The following is a 17,233-nucleotide window of genomic DNA, read 5'->3' on the forward strand; positions in this document are numbered from 1 at the left end:
TTGATATTAATATATTTCCTTTATTGGAAAAATTAGAACTAGAACTAGTTCAAATTAAGCTAGCAGAAGCGCAATGAGTTGCTGTGAACTATATCTCGCTACGAAAATTCAAGAATTCTCAAGTTGACGAGTCCGAGGCGTCAACGTTACTGAAAAGTTGCCTCAGCTCAAAGTTTGCTTACAAGAACATCGAGGAAGTTGGCATCTGTTTCATAATACATCAGTTTTAGTAAACTGTTTCAAAATAAAACATTTTGGGTGAACTATTTTTTTAGACTAGCACTTCCAGTATGTTGTTTTTCAAGCACAACTACAAAGCAGTACCCACCAACATGGCGGGACTAGTAGCCCTAGCTACCTAGCAAAGCGCCCGTAGACCACAACGTTTGTGCCATCATCCGGGGACGCCGCCCTGACTTACAAGCCAGACCGACTCCTCAAGTCGAATCCACTAGGCCGATGACCTCGCAACCCTCGAAGCATCAAGCCGCCACCCTGCGGGTACAAGCAACGACCAAACCCCATTGGGTATCACCGAATCGCATCTGGAAGCCGCTGCCTCAGCGTACATCTGACGCTCGGGGCCGCCGTCCCGGCTTCCTCTGCCCTTGCCGACTGATCAAACCCACACAATGGCTACAACTGGGGGTGGGCAAAAAAACTGATGACCGAACCGAACCCGAACCCGAAAAGATTTATAGACTGGATTTAGTTTAGTCAATTCGATCATTTGTTCCGAGTAACCAAATAGACCAAACTAGCCGAATTTTAGGTGAGACCGTCCCAAGCTTTAGATTTTGTGATGTGCATGAGATGTGGTATTGTTGAGTGTTGATCAAACTTCTCTAGCATTGCTCATTTTTATTTAGATTGTTGAACGTTTATTCCTACCAATTGATCATAATATATGCAATGAAAAATCCGTTCAAAATACATCTAAACTATTGCCAATGTTTTACTAAATAATGTCTAAGTTTTGTCTTGACAACAGGGGCCACACTGTTCGGTCATGACTGAACCCGAACCCGAGTTATTGAGTACCCAAATTTATCAGGTAGTAAAACTAACACGTATATTTTGATCTTTAATTTTTTTAACCGAATTTAAAATAGACTGAAATAGAAAACCCGTCATGACCGAATGCCCACCCCTAACTACAACGCCCACAAACCAGCGCCTGCAGAGGGAGCAAACCCTCAAGGCTTGAAGGTTTAATCCCAAGGCAAAACCCCGGCCCAAGCCAGCCTTTCTTTGCACTGCCACTTTGCCACTGCATCCAGGCCCAGGTCATCTCTGCAACTGCCAAAACACCCCAAGAACTCACAGACCACTCTGTCAGTGCCATCGCACGGCACCGGCCACTCGCCCAGCCCAGAGTACATACACGGTCGTACCACAACAGGGCACAGTGCCGCGGATGGCGAGGGTTGAGGAAACACTTGCTCAGTTGCTCTGCCTGCCATGGCAGCGGCCTTGTTCGGACGAATCCCCAGCGATCGATGCCGACGGCGCGCAGCCGCTGCCTGCCATGGCAGCGCGTCACCGTGGAACGACGCCTGCGCGGGTTGCCGGCCGCTCGCCGGACACACCGGCAGGCACGCTCATACGTCCGTCCGTGGCTGCGCCGGCCTGCACGCAGCACAGGCACGAAGCTGATCACGAGACACAGATATCCGGAGGCGGAATGTGCAGTGCACGCACCTCATGATCGCAGTTTCTTCTTTCAGATAAAGAGAGAAGTTTCTTACACCGTTGATACATTATTAGTTCAGCACATGTATGCATCGTGGATGACATCTGAATGTAAAACAAAAAAATTCTGGACCTGGGTACGCAGGTTGGGAGGAAGAAGTTTACTTTAGACTATTCATTTGGAACTTGTTATTTTCGCCTAAGCCACATACTTTCAAAATTCTGTTTGAAATTTTTGGAGACCTGGAAATACGGATTTGGGCCTGGACGAATATAAGATTTAGGAGTACCTGAAACCAGACACCGTATTTTCGGATCTGGCTGCCCAACTTGTCTAGGCTCTAAACAACCAAGTGAAGTGAACGAAAGCATGGACGGAACCCATGACTACCAACACACAAGAATCATCCAAGCACACAAAAAAATGAAGAAGCAAAAAAATCTGGGCTATGCTATTTGCTATGTAGTATGCACAGTTTCAATCCGTCCGGCCTCCTGTCCGCGTGTTACTCTCTCGCGCGCTGCGCTGCGCCTTGTCAGTCACGGTCCGATATGGCGGTGAACGTGATGGAGGTGCGGGTGGTGTTGCCGGCGGAGGACGACGACGGGGAGGACCGCGCCATGATGGAGGTCAGAAGCGTCGACGACGTCGCCTTGCTCCTCAGCTTCAGGTCCCTGAAGTCCCGGATCACGTCGGGCTGGGTGATCTCCTGCGAGTCCACGTCCATCTCGCCCCTCAGCATCTGGAGGACAGAGGCCATGTCGGGCCGGCGCTTCGTGACGTTCTTGGTGCACAGGAGCCCAACTTTCAGGAATCTGCACGCTTCGTCGACATCCAGGTCGTCGCCCAACGAACTGTCTATGATCTCGTGCAGTTCACCCTGGTCATAGTATGTCCATGTCTGCAAATACGAGGATGATTGGCGGTCAATAATCTCGTGGTAATATAGCAATAAGTAATACAAGCCCCAATTCAGAAGATTTGGACCCGTTTTTGCTGTGGTACTACAATATATGAAATGTTGGCTTCCTAATGAAGGCACACTGTAGATTAAGTTATTTATGGTGTGGATTGTCCAAGCAAAGAGGCACTTATGTTTCTATTTCAAAAAGACTCCCGTACCTTCTCAAGAAGAATCTGGTCTTCGTAGGGCAGTCTTGTATCAGTGTTGCATCTTCCACTGACTATCTCAATAAGCAGAACACCAAAGCTGTAAACATCTGACTTCCGTGTCACTTGTCCTCGGATGGCGTATTCAGGTGCCAGGTAACCTCTGCAAGAAAAACCACAGTGAGGAAAGCAACAGAGGGGATGTCTATATCATTTGTGTGTTATTACATATACTCGTTTTGATTTTACTTTATTCAATCTTTATACACTTTTACTAACAAAGGGTATATGTTTCTACGGCGGGCTTACGCCAGCCTGAACAACTTTATTATCGGCAAAACGAACAGGGGATCATTACAAAGGTTTTAGAGGATATGCGAGAAAGAGGAGGGGGGGGCTCAAGGAGGGTCATAGTTATTACAAAGGGTATATGTTTGCGTTCATTGTTTACAGATATGATGCTGCCAACTGATATTATTAGTTCAAAAGACCAGCCAAACTAGCATTTAATCTAACGAGTTAACATGTAGCAAAGGACACAAGTACGAGAAAACAGTTTGCACTTACAGTGTTCCTGCGACTCTTGTGCTAATATGTGATACATCTGCTGGCAGAAGCTTTGCCAAACCAAAATCAGAAATTTTTGGGGTAAGATCCTCATCAAGAAGTATATTGCTTGCTTTGATGTCCCGGTGGACAATATGAGGGCGGACGCCATCATGGAGGTATGCTAGTCCCTGGGCAACACCAATGCAAATATTTACTCTAATATTCCAGTTAAACTGGATGCCGCTTTTCCGAGAACCTAAAACATGTCAAGAACAAGAAGGCTTAGAGCACCTGAAACATTTTTCAGGAGCAAAAGAAAACAGAGGAATAAGTAACGAGAATCTACCTAAAAGGGTTTGTGCAAGGCTATTATTTTCAAGATAATTATAGACGAGGATCTTGTGGCTTCCTTCCACACAACAACCATGAAGTTTGACAAGATTCTTATGGGAAACATCAGATATCGTAAGGAGTTCACTAAGAAATTCCCTCCCGCCTTGCCTAGATTGCAAAGAGAGCACCTTTACAGCAACAGCGGTTCCATCCCTAAGTGTTCCCTGAAACAGTAAGCCAACGAATTTTAAACATTTGCCATGTAATCAAGTCAAGCAGATAATAAATACGTTAATACCTTGTACACAGGTCCGTAACCACCCTCACCAATCTTATTGGATTGATCAAATTTTGCCGTTGCCCTATCGAGCTCCTTGTAGCTGAATCTTGTTATATTCTCAGCTCCAGAGAGGTCTGCAGAAGGTTAAATGTTAGTACTAATGAATGCAGATTGATGAAGTGGTGACAAAGTGACACCATATTCCGAGGTGATTCCCCATAAGCTGCAGAAATCTAAGTTATCACCTTCATCCCATGGATCATTTTGCGGCTGGGGCCCCCTTGTCCTTTTGAAAATGCGAGAAAAACAACTCATTACCAAGTTGTTTCAATTCTCGAGCTACAGAACAAACCACTGTACTGTGGTCCACTTATTTGAGATATCAGTTTAACATCGAGCTAACCATAGGCACATAGTTGATCATTCTTCGAGATCAAGAGTAGTAACCAATATCCTGGAACACAGTTCATCAACCTTCAGCAACAGTAATCATATCTAGAGGCAAGAGAATATGAACAACCAGTTCAGGCTACCTAAAGAAAAGTAGTCTGTAAAATTTATGGCGAACATGTTCAATTGACTATTTTCTTTTTGGCAAAACTTGCAACTCTGAGTCAAAACACTTGTCTTTTAGGAAGTCAAACATTTTTAGGTTTCACAATGAATGTCGAAACAATTACGAACATTGACAACACCACATTAATAAGATCCATTACGAAATATAATTTCATGATCTATAACTGTTTTTATTAAGAAAAAGTATTTAGAAAGAAATCAGTCAAAATGCCACATCAGAGACCATGCCAATGCTATTGAGGTAGAACTTAGGTTTCACATTCAAATGTTGCCAAGGTTGTTTGACAACATAGTAATGTGAGAAGTCTTAGCTTAATTCAAAAAGTTCAGACACATCAAAAGCTCGTGATTAATGGGCTCAATTTAACGGTGGAGAAACAAATGGTAGAGAAGCTGTTCCAAAGAGAAATACTCCACATTCGCTGGCGCTCCATTAAACTGCCACCGCAGCCACTGGTTTGTATATGTTATATTGCTATGCGGGTATATATACTAATTTGCATTTGCCATTTGTGGGGTCTCAATTAATTGCACAACTAGACCAAACTGGCTTCACTTCAGATTTAAACGTGAGCAGCAAAGTCAATACAGTAACTTCTTAAGCCTTTCACCTCCGTTACTCCAACTAGTGTCTAGGGTTTTATGCACCAGAAAATATAATTCACAGATGAGTGCAGGAAATCAAGATTAATGTAATGACCAATCATTGGTTTGCGGTGGTTTAGTTTGGCCTGCAGTATGTGACATCAAAGACAGTAGCCTAGGCCACTACAACTTTTGTCTAATTCAAATAGTCTCTTTCAGAATTCAGATATTTCTTGGATATGCATCAATGTCATGATTGATTCCTGAAATATCTCAGAACTTCAGGAAAAAACAAAAAAACTCTATATATATTTATTTCTACGAATAAAGAATGGGTGCTAGGACACCCAACCTAAGTTGCAAGGATAAACAAACAAAACATATGCTCAAGGCACGTCATTGATTCCTTTCTGAAGCAGAACGGTGCATATAGTACACGGTATTGGGCAGGTTACATCTGAGCTGTCATCTACATGATTTCTGGACGCTAGTAATGCAAGATTGGGCCAAGTCACAGACACTCTATTTATTTCTCACAGGTTCTGTAGCATTCAACATTTGACATTTCTACGGCTCCCCACATCCTATCACAATCTAACAGAAGTTGAACCAATCGTGTTTTACTAACAGCCAGAGTGCGTACAGAGTAACTGGATTTGTTCATCTCTATGCTCCCGATTCCCCACAATCATCAGAGGAAGCAGATGGTGTGCTATAGCCTATAGTCACAGCGATGGTGAACATTCAACATATTTGACATTCAACCCTCTATAGATCTAATTCTAGCGTATATACCTATCTGTATGCTCTGATCAGACGGTGAACATTCAACTCTCTACAGACTACAGATGACTTCTTTTCTGTCGGCCAACAGCATCAACAACCACCAAATTCAGAAACCGCGCGACAGCAGAGCAAGAAAAGAAAACATCAAATCGTCAGTTGCAGGATCCAGGAGAAACAGCGAGTCTCACCTGAACCGCGGAAGGAGAACGCCAAAATCCGACGATCTCAGCGAGGCGCGACCGCCAGCTGGGTGTCCACTTCACCGGCGCACCGACGGATTCCGCCGAACACACAGCCCGACACAGCGAGACTGGCGGATCCGACGAAGCAGTTGACCCACCGGAGCCTGCCAACCTCCGGCTGCGGAGCACGGCGGCGCGCGGGAGAGGAGGAGATGATCGAAATGGCAGCTCTTGCTTTGCTTGGCCTTGAGCGTCGAGAGTTTCTGGTTTTTCTCCAATGCGAAAGCGAGAAGAAAGCGAGGCGATCTCTTAACTAAAGCCGTGGCGCGGTCAATACAGTTGACTTCTCAAGCCGCCCCAGCCGAACGGGCAAACGAGGGCCTGGGCCTGGGCCTGGGCTTGGGCTTGGGTACGGCCCAGACACGTCAGCGTGACGAGGTTGCGGCCCGTGCGTGACGTGGTCGGTGTCGGCGTGTTGACCTAGCCACCTAGGCAAATCTGGTTTCCGGTCTCTGGCCGTATGTTTCATGAAAGAAACCGGTAATCAGTGGTCGACAAGGACAAAAATTGATCCAGCTCAAATAACGGATTGGATAGCGAGCCAGCTCGAACTCGTCCAACTCGTTAATTAGCAAGAACAAGTTCAGCACGATTATGGTAAGCTCTACCACAGTTCATTGGACTACTGTTTTTTTTTTGTTGAGATATGTTATAAAAATACTACGAATGTCGGACTAACATTTGTGAAATCAAAGCCTACAATTTTAAGTGCATTCTCATATACGGATCGGGCTGGTTGTCTAGGGGACACATACCAGTGGTTTTGCCATACATTCGGTTCCAACCTTATTTTCTACAGTGCAAACAAACAAGTAACGGTGCCTCTCTCTCAAGTACTAAATCAGAATGCAAAACACATGCAAATATCCCTCTTGAAATTATTTCGGTTGGATGTCTCCAAGAAGAACTTGGTGTAACTGTGTAGAATTTCGTCAAGGTCCTTGTATGTGGTGTGAAAACATGAGAGCCACATATCCTAGTACTAATCCTTGTTTTTATGCTACACCACACTTTTAAATAGAATTTCATTTTGTAAGAGAAAGGGTAGCAAATAAGAAATTGGAGATCATGTTCATTTTTTGAAAAGATCAAGTAGTAGATAGTCTGACTAAATCACTTCCTAATAGAGCTTTTGAAAGTATCAATATAATATCAACTTGACTAAGTTGATTAAGGTAAAGTCTTAACAATAGAATGTAGGAAAAATGTAAAACCTAATATGTTAAGATATAAACTAATTTGGTCTAGATTTAAATCTTTTCCTTGATGTACAAGACTCCCTCCAATATAAATAATAGATGCAGCTCAACATGTATATCGAGTAGAAACGCTTTTGATCGGTTTTTACATTAAGTACCATCAACCTAATGCAAGAAAATGTGAGACCGAGGTCCTCGATAGTTATGTGTGCAGTGCACCAATGAATTCAAGTTTAATGATCCTCGCAAGTAATTTGTTACTCATCCACATGCACAATAGAAGCTAAAGGAGTGTGCTAGAGAATAAGAAACAAAGAAGGTAGAGGGAAATCACAAGTTGTGAATGAAATTCCGCTAATAAAATCCTAGGAAGAATGAGGATACTAAAAAGGGAAGTGGATGATTTAGTATTTTCAAGTATGAGATCCAAATCATATGGAAAAATTAATTAGCAGCAAAAAAAGTATCAACAAGTGAGCAAGTCCAACATGTAGAAGAATGTGAAGTATATTCCAAGAAGAGAGGTGACCATGATGTTACAATGTTTTAAGAACATGAGTACAGTCCTCCTATGGAATGGGACTTTCATTGTGCCCAAGGTCTAGATGAACTTTCCATGAAATTAGGACAGAGGCCTTAGAGAAATAAGGGAACTAATTATTGTAGGAATATCTAAGTTCTACCTCTAGTACACACATTGCACCATCATCAAAATCAAAATAAGTCAACACATGTCCAAACATATAATCATAGTCAACAAGTCAAAATAGATGAGATAACAAATTAAAATTCCAAGGCAAGGCACATGATGAAATAGATCACTATACTAGTGATATGAGGAGATATGGTCTATCATAGACTATGGGCACTCCCTCTCTCCTAGTTCATTGGACTAGTGGATGGTTCGTCATATAAAGTAGACTAAGTTTACGATTGTAATTGTGTTGTGAATATAGAGCTAATTTTTCTGCTATCACTGGTTTCAGGTCCATGACATTTTTCACCTAAAAAATACTAGGAATCAATTGTCGATAAGGATAGAAAGATCGAGATTCCCTTGCATATGCCGTCAAGGGCTAGATAGAGAGCCATCTTGAACTCGTCGAACGCATTAAACTATCAAGAACAAGTTTAGCACACCAGGTTCACTAAAAGACCAACACTTGTCTTTTGTTTAAATCTTTAACATGCCACCAAAAGATTTGATCTTTCCAATTATATATTACATATGTAACATTAACACAATGCAAGAAATTTTTGGACGGAAGTACTTGATGGTTAATGTGCATGGAGTATCGATGAATACAGGCTCATTATCCTAATCCTATTCCTGATTGAGTATAATTAGCTTCACAAGTAACTCGCTAACTCGCTTGTTTTTATTGAAATGGAATCATAGTCCCAGCTCTGCATCAATTGATGCATGCAACGTTTATTACTTTATTAAGGTTCAAGTCTTACAAATGACTACATCATGGTCACACAGGGTCGATACACGAATCACATCTGAACAAAAAGAGAAACATAAAGCGGATGTGGCTCTACGCTAACATGCTATTCTATGATCAAAACACCAGCTGCACTAGCTCTATAAATCCAGTGCAACGTTCTTGAGTCTAAGGATGGAAATGGGTAGGGTATGGGCAGGGTAGAGCAATACCATGCCCATACCTGTATAGTCAATGGGTACAAACTTCTACCCATACCCGTACCCATGGGTATAAAACTTTACCCATACCATACCCGGCAGGTACCCGTACCCATTGGGTACCCGATGGGTAGGTCAAATTGTACACAAGTTACTCACAATTTTACATATATCAATAACATTTTTTATTGAAAAATGAATTATCTCAACCTAATAAGAGGTAATTGAGTACATAACAATTAACAAAAGATAAAAATCACACTCTCATTTTCTAACTCATAAGTCAACAAAATTAGACGTGTCACGTAAGAAATTGACAATAAATATGCAGGGTATGGGTATACCCGCGGGTACAAGGCTATACATGTGTCCTACCCAGGACTTAACGGGTAGGGTTTGGTATTATCCATGGGCATAAAAGTGTACTATACCTTGACTATGTGGGTACGGTACCCGCGGGTACCCGTACTCGTGGGTAAAATCACTACAAGAAATAAGTTGGTTAGTGACCCTCCATGTGTGAACATATAGTGAAAGTTGGTCATAAATAGTAACTAATTGTGACCAATTTTCACTATATGGTCACATATGGAGGGTCACTAACCAACATATTTCTTGTAGTGAATTGCAATCCTTACTTGGTTGCCCTGAATACCCATATCCTCTCGCTTCTCGGTTGGTTGTAGGAAGGACCACATATGAGTCCATTGCGTAGCCAACGATATTATCTGCATGAAAGAATTCGATTTTGCATTCGTAAATATATGATCACTCTGAGTATTCCATATGACCCAAAGTAAGGCACAAACCCCAACTCTGATTTGTACTTTACTTCTTTGCAACCCCACCCAGCCAATTCCCCAATAAATTGTTATATAAGTGGGAGGGATAATATTAAAAGCCATATGAATAATACGCTAAGCAATCTTTGCAAAAGAAAATGATATGAATAGATGTTGTATTGTTTCACCTTTATTTACTCCCTTGCTAATTCCTTTTTGCTAACTTTTATTATGCAAGCAAAACTCTGTGAATTAAGAACCACTTAAAAAATCCAAATTTTATGGAACTATCATTTTCCAAATGTATTTGCGCACAAATTTTGTATGGCTATTCATGTAATCTAGATACAACTATTTGACCGAAAAACACTAGATGTTGTTATCTTCTAAACAAAGACATCTGGTTGAGTGGACAACTGAATATCCATCAGCCGGGTACATAAGTGAACCCATCTATCACCTTTGATACACATGAGGGCATGTCGAGAACCTATTTTTAGAGGCCTTTGTGACATAAAATTAGCAATTGAAACTTATTTTCGGTGTTACATAATGGTGGATGTTGTTGAGAAAGTGGTGTGTTCCCTAGCCACATTTCTTCCCAAAGACGAGTTCCCTTACCATTTCCCATTGTGATTTGTGAAAGAGCCTCGTTGGAAAAACTCTTCCTTTATTTTCATTAGGCCCTTCCAAAAAAAGGTGGAGTTCGTAGATTGTGACTTTACTTGGGTTGGGACTTAGAATGAAGATATTTATTTCGTAGGAGCTCTTGCCATACCCCTTGTTCGGTTAAAAGTTTATAAAGCCACTTTCAATAAACACTTATTCTTGATTTCTAGCACTTCAAATCTAAGGACGACCTGATCTTTTTGTTGACAAATGATGTTCCATCGATTAATTCTGTACTTCCACTTATGACCATATCTTTGACGGAAAAACCTTGATCTAAAGGAATCCACTCTTTTTTCATACACCATTAGGTCTTTCAAAGAAGGATAACATAAACATTGGTAGCCTAGTTAAAACTAAATTAATTAGCACGAACCGATCACCATATGATAACAATTTTCCTATCGAACTTGCTGGTTTTCTCTCAATTTTTTGCGATCCTCTATGGCTTTCCATTCACTACTGTTTAATTTATGATGTTGAGTTGATATTCCTAAATATATGCAAGGGAAATATCTTCCTTCACAGCCAAAGAGGTTAATATAATCTACCTCGACATCCTTAGCCTTGTCAAAACTTAAAAAAACTTCACTCTAATGAAAGTTAATTTTCAATCCTAACAATTTTTCAGATATACAAACAATCTGCTTATTGAGTGCTTTTTCAAGATTGTGCTCAATAAAAATTATAGTGTCATCTACATCTTGCAAGATGGAAGTGCCACCATCAACTAGATGTGGCATTAACCCATCAACTTGACCATCTTCTTTGACACGCATAATTAAAATTGCTAGCATATCCATCACTATATTGAACAACATAGGTGATCACCTTGTGTCATTGTCTCGATCCTTTCCTAGTTTGAAAATAATAATCTATATCACCATTTGCCTTAATAATACCGATCGAGCTCGGTCCAATCTCTCCCTAGATAGCCGTTGACGATTCCTCCTGTTCGAGGCATCATCATCGTCAAAATCTAGTTAAATCCCACAGGGATGTAGGATGGTGAAGGTGATCTGGCAGCTCGTACGGTCAATGGTTAGTCTGTTCTTCTCTAGGACTGACTGACCAACCATGTGTGGCTGCAATACCGCTGCTGCTGCGTGTAGACGGTTGATCGCACCCTTGTAAGCGAGCAGCCGGGAATCAAAACCGCAATTAACTAACGTAAGTTGCTCATGCATGTGTGATTACAGTATGTTCAAATGCAAAGTACCGGCCGGCGACTTGATTCCACGGAGTAATCAACTGGGGAAGAAGAACAGAAGATGGATGGGAAATGCATGCGAGCAGGAAGCCTAGTCAACGGGTCGAAAGATACTGTTTGCCTTCGTAGCTCGTCGATCTAGAGACGGATCGAGCTGAGACCTCGCTTACGACCTTGGATAAACTAATCGATCGTGCATGTGCCTGCACATGATTTTCTTTCGACGGAGAACAGCCTGTCAGCAAGAGACTCGCCTAGCTCCGTCCTTGTGTGTACTGTACTACTGTTTGATCGTTCAGACTACAGACTTCGATCAGACCAATATAATACCCCGCGGCCAGAAGGCTCAAACGCGGTGATCGACTTCTCGCGATCGCGGACCGGCCGATTAGAGAATCTAAAAGGGTCCAGCGTGTCTCACGTCTCTGTATAACTAACTGCATTTATCAGGAGATGCTGACCTGACATGAGCGGACATGACAGGCCGTTCAACATTCTTGACCGAGACGAAGGTAAGAGCATCTCCGGTCGCGTCCTCTAAAGCGTCCCCAAACCGCGCCGTATTGAGCGTTTGGGGGACGTGTTTTGTCGTGCCGCGTTTGGGGGACGTTGCTCTCCAGCCGCGTCCCCCAAACGCCGTTCCCAATCAGAAATTCAAATTGTTGCATTCAAAAGAGATCGTTTCCGCCGAATCGTCACGATCAAAGTAGCGGCGATCAAATATAGCATATGAATAAAAATATTTGCAAGGATTGTTTTCAAATTATAATACAATAAACAATAAAACAAGTAAACAAATATAATAAATAGGGCTAGATGCTAGATCAAGGTGTCACAGTATTTCCTTTGATCCTCCACAAATGCTCAACGAGATCAGCTTGAAGTTGATCATGAACATTGTTGTCACGGATCTCTACGTGCATGGCGAGAAAATCAACAAAATCTGCAGGCAACTCATGATCAACCTCCGCAAGAGGGTCCTCACACTCATAGGGACCATCATGTGTCCTGGCATGATTCTTGCGGTCATCCTCGATGATCATGTTGTGCATGATCACACAAGTCTGCATCACCTCCCACATTTGGTCGTGAGACCAGCTTAGAGAAGGGTACCGGATAATGGCAAATTGTGCTTGAAGCACACCAAATGCCCGCTCGACATCCTTCCTGCAAGCCTCCTGTTGCGTAGCAAAGTGGAAATTCTTCAGAACTGATGGATTCGAGATTGTTTTGACAAAAGTGGCCCATTTTGGATATATACCATCAGCTAGATAATAGCCTTCGATATATTCGTGGCCATTGATCTCATAGTTGCATGGTGGAGCATGCCCTTCCACTAGTTTGCTGAACACCGGAGACTGCTGCAATACGTTGATGTCATTGTGTGATTCCGCCATGGCAAAAAAAGAATGCCAAATCCACATGTCATAATCTGCCACAGCTTCAAGCACCACACTGCAATATCCATGACGCCCTTTCTATATACCTTGCCAAGCAAACAGGCAGTTCTTCCATGCCCAGTGCATGCAATCGATGCTTCCAAGCATTCCAGGAAGTTCCCTGGCAGCATTTTGTGCCATGATCCTTGCAGTCTTTTCCTCAGTTGGCCCTCTCAAGTAGTATTTGCCAAACTTTCCCACCACAGCTCGGCAAAACTTGTACATGCACTCAATGATAGTAGACTCACTCATGCGAAGGTAGTCGTCATGTGTATCGGCAGGTGCTCCGTATGCAAGCATCCTCATGGCGGCGGTGCACTTCTGAATCGACGAGAACCCGACAACGCCTACAGCGTCGAGCTTGAGCTTGAAGTAGGGGCCGAACTCTCGAACGTCGTGGAGGATATTCATGAACAACCCCTTGCTCATCCTGTACCGGCCCCGAAAATTGTCGGCATATGTTGCATCGTCGACGAAGTAGTCGTTGTGCAGCATGGCATGCCCCTCCATCCTCTGCCGGGGTTTGGACTTCCTTCTCCCCGGCCTTGATCCTCCACGGCGCGGCCTCTTCCTCTTCTCCGCCTCGGCGTCAAGCATGTCCTGGAGGGACACGATGATCAGCAAATGCTCCCGGAGGTCGTCGTCAAAGGCTTGCTCGTCCTCCAGCAGCAGGGCAACCATCTCATCGTCGCTATCCATGTCTAAAAGCAAAATAAATGGTTAAAATTGCGCCGAGGCAGACGACGCAACGAACAGCGGCCAATCGCGCCTACCTGGCAAGTTGTCAAGCACCTTGTGTGCGCGGAGGTGGAGCGGATTTGGCGCCGCGTTCTGGGACGCGATGGCCAAGCGGCGGCGGCGGAACGACCGGCGGGAGCGCCAGCCGCGGCGACGGCGCCGACTCTCAGAAGAGATCAGATGCTCAAACGGCCGGCAAATTCAGCGACGGCGAAGTGGTGGGAGGCGAGGGAAGGAAGGAGCGACGAGAAAAAAGGCGCGAATCAACGGTTTATGCAACACGTCGCCTACATGTGGGAGCCCGCGTCGCTTCGCCTCGCTTTTCGTTGTGTCCGACGTGCCCGGAATGTCCCCTGTGGGATGGGAACGGCTTCGGGACGGCGGTCACCTTATCGGAGCGCACCGTAAAATTGGGCTTTGAGGGACGCGGCTGAAACCGTTTTTTGATCCGGCGTGTCCCAAATTACTTTGAGAGATGCTTTAGGGGACACGACTGGAGACGCTCTAATATATCACGATCTGCCAGTCAAGAGGGCAAGCAAGAAACAACAGAGAACTGAACAAAACATAGCTATCTGGACCGGAACGCAGATAAGATGATAGAACTGGACAGCAAGCACCGCGTGCCGTGCTACTGTTGTCTGCCGTGTAGGTCAACAGTCATATGTTAGGTCATCCCATGTCTGTGCGTAGAGCCAGTGTCGTGTCGTGTGTAACGTCGTCACGTACTCGACTCGAGCCCAGCTTTGGAAACATGGAAATACAGCACAACAAGGTCCCTCATGTTCATTCTTTCAAACTCATCAAGGTGCTATTATGAGCGCGTTTGGTAGCCTGCATCCTCCTTTTTTCCATGAGTGGAGAAGAAAATTGGTACGTTCGGTTGCCTGGTCCTCACTACATTCTTGCATGACACAGGTTTTAAAACACCCCTGGGACAAGCCTGGAGGAATGCCCGGAATGGCAGTTTCTCCAGGGATAGGCCTGGCGATGCAAATCCCCATCTCCGCTGACGCAAACTTTGACCCCGCGACGGAAAAGGTGAAACGTCCTTTCCAGGATCTTCTTTAATCTCTCTCCTTAATCCACTCCATGGCTCCATGGGAAGAGCTCCTCGACGATGGCCACGGCCTCCGCGACGGCCATGGCACGGCCACGGACTCCGCGATGGCCATGCCATGGCCACAACGAGGAGCTCCGCCATGGGCGTGCATCGACGAGAGCTAGCAGCAGCCGCCTCTCCTCACGCCCGGCCGCTTCCGCCCAGCCCCCAGCCGTGCCGACTGCCCCCCTCGCCGGCCTGGCCTGGACGTGCTTGCCATGGCCGCGACTGGCCCGACCCGGGCAGCGCGCACCCCCGCCGGCCGCCCCACGCGCCGGCCTGCACCACCCCTGGCCACGCGCGCCCCGTGCCGGCCGCCCGCGCCCGGTCGTGCCCGCGCCTAGCCACGCCGGCCGCCCCGCCCCGGCTGCGCCCACACCGGCCGCGCCCACACCGCCCGCCCTCGCCCTCGCCCGAGCCGCCCGCCCCCGGCGGCGGTGCCCTACCCCGCGCTCGAGCCGGCCCGCCGCGCCATGGTGTGCATGGCCACGCCCGCGCCGGCCGCGGTGCCCCTGCCCTGTGCCCGAGCCGCCCACGCCGCCCTCCGCGCTCAGCCGCGCGCCTCGCCGGCTGCGGCGCTCCGCCGCGTGCCCACCTGCATGCGCAGCCTGGCCTCACCGTGCCCTCACTATCCCCGTGCTCGACCGCGCCGGCCTCGTCTCATGCTGGCCTCATCCTTGTTGGTGCTGTGGAGTTGAGTTGATGATGTTTATGTCTAATTTCGACTTTGTTAGGTGGTAAGTAGACGATTAGCAGATATCAAACAGTACTACACATACTAATACAAAGCAACCAAACGTCTGTAAGTTGTATCCGCACAGATTTGTAGGATAATACGGATCAACCAAACGAAATGCATTTGAGTCTAACGGTGCGATGCAGGCTAACAAACAACACACACTTTTTGCACCGGAGCTCGTCGGGAACGAGATGTGGATTTCTTCCCACTGGCGCAGTGGTGCAGGAATTGAATGCAGACAACCAAACGCGCCCTATATATCATGTTTGTACACAAGTTTGTAATTTACTACACATTGTTCATCTAAATTAAATAGGCACAAATCAACTAACTATTTCATCTAAATACACTAACAATGTCATCTAAATCAAATAGGCACAAATCAACCAACACTGTCTACCAAATTAATAAAGATTTTTTGCAATCACAATGACACCAAACTACACCTTTTATACTCACAATGTCATCTAAATCAACTAGGCACGAATTAACTAATTAACCATGTCATGTAACTAAATCAACCATATGTAAATTGGAGAGGTGGAGCGGCTGGTCAATGAGTTAACGAGGGGTCGAGCGGCACGGACTGCGATGATGAGAGCGCAGTGCGGACGGCATGGATGCGCCACGGCGGGTGCGCGGGCTGGGGATGCGGTGTCATGATGGAGGGCGGCGACGCGACGGGTCAGGAAGGTGTGGGGGCAAGGTGATGGAGGGTGGCGACACGACCCACTTTGGGACTGGAGTGGATGGAAAAGGCAATGCATGTATGTATGGTGTGCGGAGTTAGTGGGGCTGTGGCCACGCAGCTCAAGGTGGGCATCGTGGAACTAGTGGTGTGGCCAGATCGTGTGTTACCGGCATCATAGCCAATGCTACCACCCCACCGGCTTTTGTGGGTAGGCCGAGCCAGTTGGGCCTACATTATTGGCGGCGCAAAATTTATCTGCACGCCGCCTAGAGCAATATACTAACTGCATGGAAGAATGTAATACACCACCGGTATTTTGGTCAAATATCGGCTACGTGGCTTTTATAAGGCGCGCCTCTACTATTATTTTACGCCTATAAGCTATTTCCTACTAGTGTAACTATCAATCTTTTTTAATTTTCGGTTGTAACTGTTGTCCAAACTTTATGCCCCTGCAACAAAACGTAAACTTGTGTGTGAGTAAAATGTCTCGAAGTGTCTACCGGTAGAGTTTATATCTCACATGATGTAGTGGTTAAACGAGGCTATTTTTTTCATTTGAAACTCTTCATAAAATTGCGGGAGCACTTCTTGCCAATCAATTATTTTGCTTTCACTGTCTCTCTTAATTTTGATGAAGGGGGCGATCTGTGTAATAATTTTATTGCTAACACCAGTGCAGAAAATGTCTCTAAATATGTGTATGCAACAATTGATCAAATCCCGAACAGAAACTTCAGAGTTGAAAAAGATGGCTCACTGAAGAAGATTTCCTTGAGAGAGTGAAAAGAATTTGTCAGCAGCCTGTTTTTGCAAGAAATGGTTTGGAAAGACTGCAGAAGAAGTTGAAGAATATAAAAAA

The 17,233-nt window shown here is 45.1% G+C and overlaps 1 protein-coding gene across 1 annotated transcript; it reads right to left on the reverse strand.

The window, feature by feature from the left end:
* Nucleotides 1-1,857: 1,857 nt before the first annotated feature.
* On the reverse strand, nucleotides 1,858-6,257 carry LOC124700831 (cold-responsive protein kinase 1-like). Its single transcript, XM_047232902.1, has 7 exons — nucleotides 6,101-6,257; nucleotides 4,211-4,419; nucleotides 3,984-4,099; nucleotides 3,699-3,909; nucleotides 3,371-3,608; nucleotides 2,816-2,966; nucleotides 1,858-2,594 (listed from the first exon to the last, which is right to left on the reverse strand). Exons 2-7 carry the CDS (start codon nucleotides 4,278-4,280, stop codon nucleotides 2,229-2,231), a joined length of 1,152 nt encoding a protein of 383 aa, XP_047088858.1. The 5' UTR covers nucleotides 4,281-4,419; nucleotides 6,101-6,257; the 3' UTR covers nucleotides 1,858-2,228.
* Nucleotides 6,258-17,233: the final 10,976 nt, after the last annotated feature.

The sequence above is a fragment of the Lolium rigidum genome, chromosome 1 (assembly GCF_022539505.1).
Source record: "Lolium rigidum isolate FL_2022 chromosome 1, APGP_CSIRO_Lrig_0.1, whole genome shotgun sequence".
NCBI lineage: Eukaryota > Viridiplantae > Streptophyta > Magnoliopsida > Poales > Poaceae > Lolium > Lolium rigidum.

What these genes read in the sequence shown, in the direction of transcription:
- LOC124700831 (XM_047232902.1), bottom strand. Translation starts at nt 4,280, where the DNA reads ATGAGTTGTTTTTCTCGCATTTTCAAAAGGACAAGGGGGCCCCAGCCG. An exon ending in AAATGATCCATGGGATGAAG is followed by an intron (nt 4,100 to 4,210) that starts GTGATAACTTAG and finishes AACCTTCTGCAG; the next exon opens with ACCTCTCTGGAGCTGAGAAT. An exon ending in ACCAGATTCTTCTTGAGAAG is followed by an intron (nt 2,595 to 2,815) that starts GTACGGGAGTCT and finishes TCGTATTTGCAG; the next exon opens with ACATGGACATACTATGACCA.